This window comes from Stegostoma tigrinum, chromosome 7 (assembly GCF_030684315.1).
Source record: "Stegostoma tigrinum isolate sSteTig4 chromosome 7, sSteTig4.hap1, whole genome shotgun sequence".
In the NCBI taxonomy this organism is placed as follows: Eukaryota; Metazoa; Chordata; class Chondrichthyes; order Orectolobiformes; family Stegostomatidae; genus Stegostoma; species Stegostoma tigrinum.
In genome coordinates, this window is record NC_081360.1 from 41118896 (window position 1) to 41127993 (window position 9098).

The window sequence follows — 9098 nt, forward strand, 5'->3', positions numbered from 1 at the left end:
TTTATTGGTGATTAAAAAGAATCTTAAACTCCAGACCTTACAGTCATTTGACTGCATCTCGAATGGAACTAGACAAGATCGCGTCATAGGGCTGCTGTTGGAAAAGTTATAAAAGAGCTGGTGATGTAGACGCACTCATTAGGCGACTGGCTTGAAGGAAGGAGAGCGCCCTGTTTGGTCAGAAAGATACAAGGATTTAAACAAACTCCCCTCCCCTGGAGTCTGGTGACTTAGAGGCGGGAAGGGGATAGCGACAGGGCGCTGGGGAGGAGAGTTCCCTCAGAGCTCCAGCGGGGCTAAGATACTGAGGAGGTTCCCGGTCGCAAGGATCTAGGACAATTGGCGTGGGGAGCAGCAAACATTGCAAACCGGGGTCCCGGTGAACATGCTGCGCTTTGGGCTTTCCTGCGCCGTGTTGTGGATGACTTGGCTGGCTCCGGCTCGCATGGCAGAAGCCGCTGCCTGTGAGCCAATCCGGATCCCCATGTGCAAATCGATGCCCTGGAACATGACCAAGATGCCGAACCATCTGCACCACAGCACCCAGGATAACGCCGTGCTGGCTATCGAGCAGTACGAAGGGCTGGTGGGCATTCAATGCAGCCCGGTCTTGCTGTTCTTCCTGTGTGCCATGTACGCGCCCATCTGCGCCATCGACTTCCAACACGAGCCCATCAAGCCGTGTAAGTCGGTGTGCGAGAGAGCGAGGGACGGCTGTGAGCCGGTCATGAAGCGGTACAACCATAGCTGGCCAGAGAACCTCGCCTGCGAAGAGTTCCCGGTCTACGACCGCGGGGTCTGCATCTCCCCCGAAGCCATCGTGACAGCTGATGCACCTGGTGAGTTTATCACTGTTGCGGGGCTCGAAACCGCAGGGGGAAAGCTTGCCTGCACAAATCCCGAAGATTTGGAACAAGGGAATGCTCCTGGGTTTCTCTTTCCCAATTGTAAAGAGAAATACAAGCCAGGGAATCACTAAGTCCATAGATCCTAGGATGTAAATTAGAAATGGTCATTTCAAACCGCTTTGCAATCTGTATTCAACTTTCCAACTAAATTCTAGTTGTGCATACTTCCGTGAAACAGCTCCCACAACCGCGTCTTAATCAACTTGCAAACTCTAGGACCTTTGCCTTGTAACTTCTAATCTGTTCATTCCCCCCACCCCAAACTGTGCAGCTCCTTGGGTAAGAGAGGCTTTATGTGACATTTGCAGGTTTCCACCAGATCGGCAGCATTTGTTGGGGGGAAAAAATGTGCTGGTGATCTCCGTGTCACAGGAACATATAGGATGTCTAGAATTTTTGTCGAAATTTCCCATTCAGCTGAACTGCAAAACACAATCCTGCTTTATGTTTACCAAAACATATACAATATTCTTAACCAGTTCAGGCGATTTCATCTGTTTTCACCAATTTCTCAGCAAAATCAAAGTCTATTATAAAAATGTAACGGAGCTACTTTTGCTTTATTTTTTGAAGAAACAGTTCCGGATCTTTCTGTGCATTCTCCTATTAATAACTGCAGGAACTTGGGAGGCGGTAAGTCATTTTGTTCACGTTGCCACAAAAGACTATGCGAGATATACCCTCGGCCTGTCTGAGATTAAACATGTACTTGGTCCACGTGCACGTACGAAATAAATATTTCAGAAAAAAAACGGTAAAATGACCATAAATAACATTTCAAATCGTCAGTGCAATTGAAAAGCACCAAAGCAGGATACAGACCGTGCGTCCTTGGAATAGCCTCGAATGTCAAAAACCCACATATTGGTGAACGGGCCATCTGTATAAGCAACATTCCCTGCAGAAAAAAAATCTTCCCGCCTGAGAAGTTAACTCATTACGGGTGATAATCACTAATGCTTGTTCAAACCAAGGTCTTTTCCCCAGGGTTGGGGAGTCCAAAACTAGAGGACAGAAGTTTAAGGTGAGAGGAGAAAGGTACTACAGGGGCCTAACGAGCAACTTTTTCACGCAGAGGATGGTGTGTGTATGGAATGAACTGCCAGAGGAAGTGGTGGAGGCTGGTACAGTGACAACATTTAAAAGGCATGTGGATGGGTTTATGAATAGGAAGGGTTTAGAGGGAGATAGTAGGAACTGCAGATGCTGGAGAATCTGCACAATCGTCAGAAGGGTCGAGGCCTGAAACGTCAGCCTTCCCGCTCCTCTGATACTGCTTGGCCTGCTGTGTTCATCCAGCTCCACACCTTGTTAGCTCAGGGTTTAGAGGGATACGGGGCCAAATGCTGGCAAATGGGACTAGATTTATGTAGGATATCTGGTCGGCAGGGACAAGTTGGATGGAAGGGTCAGTTTCCATGCTGTACAGCTTTATGGCCGTTTGTGTCCTACTTTCGATCGTTAAAACTGCAAGGTGTCGTTAATCACTAAATGGGCACCAGACTGTGCAAAGGATACGGATAGCTTGCCAACTTGAAGGTTATAATAATTGGCAGTTGTGGGCCAAGTTGGGGGCTGCTGGATGTGCCGCCTTCTCCAAGCGTCAAGTAAGTCATCTGAAACAGAGCACGGGGTTCACTGACCCGCGAACTGCACATGTAGAAGTGGAACTTTCATTCCAAACAAATGCGGTGAATGAATGGAAAGATAGAGCTGCCCCAGAGTTTTCTTTTTACATCTCGGTTGCCAATTGAGAAAATACAGCTGAAGTCAAATGTTTATTGTTCGTTCTACACCTTGCACTACAAAGCATGTCACCATCCTCATGCTACTGCCTCTCTATGGTCACACCAGTCTAGATCCCACCTGGTACCCGAGAGATCTCGCAACGTGAAGGGAGTCGCCCTGCTCCGGACTCGCCTTCATTGGCTCTTCATGCTGCAAACAGTGAGGGGCATCATCTTGTTACACACAGTAAGGTCGGGCGAAGCAGGCCATCTTTCCAAACGCGCGCAGAAAGACTTTCACCCGCCGCTTGACACTGCAAAATTGGGGTAACTGTATGTGCGCTGGCGTTCCAACTTTGAAAGCCCAAATCTTCTGTTAAGGGCCAATTCTTGTTTTCGCACTACCCGATCTAGAACAGCGACATGTCGGAGCTTCTTCCTTCAGCGAAGAGAGTTCAGATGGAGCACCATCAGAATGTTGTTCAAGGGACAACATTCACGCTCCCATCTCTCACTCACTCCCTCACTTCGTGTCGGCTTCAGCTAAACTAGGGCCGCGGTCACTGATAGAAAAATCCAATCCAAGACACAACGTCTTACTCTACCCTCCGTGAGGGTGGTGACGCTGTGCAGGAAACTACCCCGCCAGCAAGTGATTGCAGCAAACAAGTGTAATCACATTGAAGAGGATATTAGATGGCCGAAGGAAAGCCTAATACGGGGATGCGGGAAGCGGGCAGATGGGGTCAAAATTAGTGCAACATTCACTAAACACTCGCACACATCGCAGCGAGGCCTCAGCATTGAGGGCATTTCCTCAGCAACAAAAAAAGGGAGGCGCATGTGTTTTGTAAACTCACGCACTTTTTCTTTCCCGGGGACATAAATCAGCCGCTGGAACGCTACAACAGCAGATTTATTACCCGAGCTCCGTTTACTATGTTCTTCCCACTCCTGTCGCTGGTACTTGGCGCTGCCGTGTTGTTGCAGGAGCAGATTCTGTGCTGCGGCTGGGAATTGCTGACCTCCCAATAAATCATGGATGCTGGCCGGCAGCACAAGAGTTGCTCTGTGAAGGGCTAAGAATGAAGCAGTAGTCAGAATTAGATCGGAGCTGCCGGCGGGTGCCAGTGAGAAACACATCAGGGAGTGGAAGAGCCAAAGGATTCCAGGGAAGGGAGTGTGTGAATTCCGAGAAGGGATTTGGGGAGAAGCACCGCTGGGGAGGGGTGAGAAGATGGAGAACGGGACGGGAGGAGAGTTCCTCATCGAGAGAAGACAACAATTTGCTGTGTTCTGGTTGAGGTCTATTACATGTGGTTTGAGGGAGGGGGGACAGAGGGAGTTTGTGCACTCCACGTGCAGTTAAAGTGTTGAATCCGGGTAAACCCAGTCACCTTGATAACAAAGTGTGGAGCTGGATGAACACAGCATCTTAGGGGCGCAAAAGCTGACGTTTCGGGCCTAGACACTTCATCAGAGAGGGATCCTGCGGAGGATAAAAAACCGGAGAGGTCCTTTGCAGGTCTGGGAGAGGGAGGCTCTGAACTGGGGCAGGCTGGATTGCAGTGCCTGGAGATGCCGGCGCATGACTGCGAGTGTCTGTTTCAGGACTCGCAGGGAGAAACACTGAAGGGTCTGAATGCTCTGGGTGTAGAGGTGGTCACAGCTGGGGCCAAATTGGGAAGGCTTGAATGTGGACTGTAGTCCATTGGGGATGATCCGGTTCCGTAGGCAGGTGCTGAGGAAGGTGATGTGACTGTGGTAGCTGGTTTGCTTCAGGACATGGTCGAGCAGTTTCAAGGCTGAAGAGATTACAGGAGAGTTGCAGTGGGAGAGAGATTCCCTGAGGTTGGTCCGGAGGGTGGAGGGTAACTTCTTCAGCAATCTCCAGCATCTGCAGTTCCCATTATCTCTGATACAACAAACCCAGTCACCTTTCCTAGTTTCTTCAGAATAAGCATTTCAATTATTCTCAATGAATTTAGTCACAAAGAACAACTTTCAGTGTAAGGAATGACGGTCTTACAAAGGAACATTTCCCCAGATGCCCATTTTCTGTTAGGAAATTACCACGCTTTTTGGAGGTGGGGGCGGGGTTGATGGTATGGAAAGTCAGGTGAGTGCTGGAGACAGTTTGCAAATAGCCTGGTGGTATTATCGTTAGACTGTTAATTCAGAGACCCGGATAGCATTCTGGGGACATTGATTTGAATCCCGCCATGGCAGATGGTGGAATTTGAATTCATTACAATGTCTTGGATTAAGTATCTAATGATGACCATGAATCTATTTTCAATTTCAGGAAAAATCCATCTGGTACACTAATGTCCTTTAAGGAAGGAAACTGCCTTACCTGCACTGGCTTGCGTGTGACCTCAGACCCACAGCAATGTGGTTGACACTGAACTGTCCTCTGGGCAAATAGGGGTGGACAATAAATGCTGCCTAGTCAGTGACGCCCTCATTCCCTGAATGAATAAAGGAAAAAAATACGTTCACCACTAGCCTGTGGAACCCAACTCTCATGCCTTGGACAATCCCTACCACCCAGCAAGCATCAAACATTGTACAAGTCCTCCTATCAGCCAATCCCCTGTCACAGCATTTAAACTTCCTTATGATAACCCTGCTTGTTCCCTGCTACCCCTACCTTTCGATATTAACAAGCATTCAGGTATAACGTAAAATCCTGGCGTCTCATTGATACGTGGCCGACAAATGGGAACTCTGGAAGGTTGTCCTCAAGAAATCTTCACATAACATGTGTACCAAGCTCGCATATGGCTTTGCTAGTGTCCCAGTCGGTGGCTGTTCTGCGCCCCCCACAACCCTCAAAATATATTTTATTCCCAAAAGATAACACTGACCATTTCTTTCCTGAAGTATATGAACCTTCCCAATATACTTGTCGTTGTGCATTTACATTATTAAATGGCACACCACGTTACACTGTTCCCCAATACCTTTCACACTGCCTGATAAATGTTCAGGGAATACTGTGATGACTGAAGGTTGTTTGGATAGTATTCGCTGCGGGCACAGACTACCGAGTCCGTCCTTTAGGCTAGAACGAGGTGGTAACTGCTTTGACTTACAGTCTGGGGAAACTTCACCTCACATCTCTGCTCCTCTACAGACAGCTGCAAGTGCCCTGCAGTAAAACTCACTCAGAAAGTTTACCTGAAGAATAACTACAATTACGGTAAGTGGCCTTTATGGGCGAGAGCTCGTGGAATCGAATCGTTTTGGGGGTGAGGGGAGGTATAAGGCAGAAACCAAAAGGGGACGGTGCTGGAGTCTGTACCTCGAACAAATTCACTTATTCATTCGAACGTAGTCTTTGGGGCTATCCATCAGGAATTTAACTGCAAATTCTGTTACCTACAGTTTAAGAAAACGATTGATTGCTGGCAATTCTGAAATCGGCGTTATTTTCGAATCAAATGATGTTATATAAAATAAGAATTTTAGTTTGTTCCACATAGTTTCGGTGGTGCCATCTAATATGTTAAAAGTTAAACCCCACTACCCGATTAGAGGAACATTTTGAGTGCATAGTACTTACCACTTAGCCAGCATTGTTTTCATCCTTGACTAAGAAATGCCGAGTTAATTGCTGGGTAAACTATAGAAGTTTGACACAGAAAGCATTAGGATTCCTGTCGCGCCTTTACTTACACCGACTTTGCACAAATTTGGTAAAAGCGGTCAATTTGCTGGCAGACAGCCCAGGGCTTCCTCCAACTGCTTTCCCCACCAAAGTGAGTGAGGGTAGAGGAAATGAAATGGGCTGCAGCCACCAGTGTGCTCAGTGTGCTGTTTATTTGTTTTGGGAAACTCATTCCAGTCATTCGCGCCAAAGTGAAAGAAGTGAGAAATAAATGTCACGACGTCGCCACGACGGTGGAGGTGAAAGATGTCTTGAAATCCTCCCTGGTGAATATTCCGAAGGAAACGGTCACGCTTCACACGAGTTCGGCGTGTCTCTGCCCTGAAATTAAAACCAACGAGGAGTATGTTATCATGGGCTACGAGGATGAAGAAAGAGCAAGGTACAAACAGACGTCTTGCACCGTTGCGAGCCTGTTGCTATCATTTTGCTGGGGAATTTGATCGGTGCTAATTGAGTCGCACTTGGGGTGTTTTTTTTTCCCCCACAGATTACTTTTGGTGGAGGGTTCCATAGCCGTGAAATGGAAGGATCGACTTGGGAAAAGAATCAAGGTAAACTTTAACTCGCGTGCAAAGCAAAACATTTCGGATGCTAGAGATCGGAAACAACATGAGATGCTGGAAACACTCAAGCCTCGTTATGGAGGGTTAGATAGGTCCTGACTTTGAGACCAACCCTGCCCAAGTCCTCTCCCTAGAGGGCCACTGGGTACTTGGAGCATTGCGTGTTTATATTTCAGGTCGCGTTATACCGGTCCAACTCTTATTGTTTTGACCACAACAATCATCAAACGAAAGATCATGATGGTACGTAGGGTAAATGTGGCGAGAACGTTGAACGCCCTTAGTTTTTGTTGATTGTCTAATTTGCGTATTTCTGCAAACAAAATCTAATGTATAATCTTTGAGTTAAGCTGGTGTTTTGTCAATGTCAGAACTGGGACCAGAAACTCCGCCAGGATAGGAGAAAAGGGAGGAGCGGCCTAGCAAACAGAGAGAAGCGTCTACAACCCAGAGATACAGCAGTTGCATCCAAACAGAGGAAAAAAGGCAGGAATGCAAAGTCAGCACGTCATTAAACATTTTGCACGAGAAGTCCTTTGGACAATGTAAAAAAAAGTCTGCATTCTTGGAGTGGCACAAGAAAATTGCACTATTGCACGTATGTCCTAATAACGACTATGAAATTTAGCTATTCTATAACTTTGTCTTTTTGTCCTTTTTTTGCACGATTATTAGTGTTATAAAAAAGAAAGCAGCATCGAATCCCTGCACTACCCTCGTTTGTGAAGACTGTCTCAGAACACGCTGGGGAGTGAGTTTGACGAGCTGCTATTAATCCGATGGTACACATCTATTGCGTTTCTAGGTTACGCAACCCTGAGACTGTGGTCACATATTTCATTGAAAGAATGTCTGAACAAGGGTCTGGAGTGTGTAAGGATCAGAATGTTCTGGTATAGTTGATGTCTCAAGGCTAAGACTGTCTAGCCCCCCAAAAACGGAATTGTTGCATGCCAGATCCGATGACCCTAATGTGTACAAGTTGCTCAGTTAAGGCAGTATTGTGAGCTAAGAAGCATGGGGACGACCAACAGCACTTGTAAAACAAACACTGGATATAAACATGCCAATGTTATTTGGTTGTTTGTTACATCAGCTTTATCCAATTATATCTACGATTAGTATCAGAGAAAATGTACAAACTGCAAGACGATTGTGTGATAGAAAGATAAGCAAAGCTTGCATTAAATTAGTTTTAAAATGTTATGTTTTATGAACTATTAAATAAATAACTTTCAAACTCATTTGACTGGGTTTTGTGATGAAATTAAGCCCACTGCGGTATTACGTATACAAGAAATGATTATTTAGTTCAGCTTTATTTATGACCTTCAACTAAAGGTACTGAGAGAGTGAGGTCACCTCTATAATAGATAGAATTTAATTTATGTTTAAGCCTTCAAAACAAGCTGGTTTAGTGATTAAAGCAGTGACATATAATCCTGTGGCTGGCAGTTTCCAAAGCTGAATATTTTGAAGCATGGATAAATTCAAGTACATATGTTAATTGGTATATTTTTCATTTTTTATTTTAAATTACTTCTTCTTTACCTAGCCTACATTAAGTTTATCTGGCAATCTTAAATGGATTAGGCTGTTAAAAGCCCCAAGCCAAACTTTTACTGCTTGGGAAAAGACATAATTCAATAAGACAGAACAAATGATTGTTATTTCATTTCCCAGACACACATCAGTTCTGTGAGGCTATCTGATTAGAAAATCAGCTGGACGAGCCAAAACCCAGAAACCTTATTTGAATGACATTGTCTAACTATATGAGCCAACAAGCATTTCAGAGGAACGCAGATACAGTACTCCTTGTGTTACAGGTTGCTTGATTAAATATAAAGGTGAACAAATCATTTGTTATACAAAGCCAAAAGCACTTGCGTACTCACAGTTAATTCAAAGCACAATTCCCAGGGCAAGGGATAGACGATAGTGACATAAATGATGTAATGATAATCAAACTTTTAGTAACTGACAACAATCTGAGTTTGGGTTAAGAACTCACTTAATGTATGTCCGTGAAGCATCAAAGCATAAAATTCAATTAAAATATCACCATATTTCCTGCCACTGCCATTGACTATGATATTCAGTAAAAAAGTTGACAAACTGTCAACAAAATACTCTTTACAAACAGCATTTGATCCAGCTAATTAAATTTTACTTAAATCAATTTATCACAAACTGAACACACTATGGTTTTATTCTTCAACTG

The 9098-nt window shown here is 45.2% G+C and overlaps 1 protein-coding gene and 1 long non-coding RNA gene across 2 annotated transcripts in view; one reads left to right on the forward strand and one right to left on the reverse strand.

Annotated features, from left to right (window-relative positions):
• LOC125454373 (uncharacterized) overlaps positions 1–6674 on the reverse strand; it is a 27302-nt gene extending 20628 nt beyond the window's left edge. Inside the window, exons 1-2 of the long non-coding RNA XR_007247974.2 lie at positions 6204–6674; positions 4992–5106 (exon numbers count right to left, since the gene is read on the reverse strand). This is a non-coding gene — a long non-coding RNA (uncharacterized LOC125454373). The remainder of the gene's footprint in view (positions 1–4991; positions 5107–6203) is intronic.
• On the forward strand, positions 47–8118 carry frzb (frizzled related protein). Its single transcript, XM_048535058.2, has 6 exons — positions 47–839; positions 1482–1541; positions 5775–5840; positions 6486–6690; positions 6799–6862; positions 7246–8118. The coding sequence occupies exons 1-6, from the start codon at positions 386–388 to the stop codon at positions 7387–7389; spliced, it is 993 nt and encodes a 330-aa protein (XP_048391015.1). The 5' UTR covers positions 47–385; the 3' UTR covers positions 7390–8118.
• Positions 8119–9098: the final 980 nt, after the last annotated feature.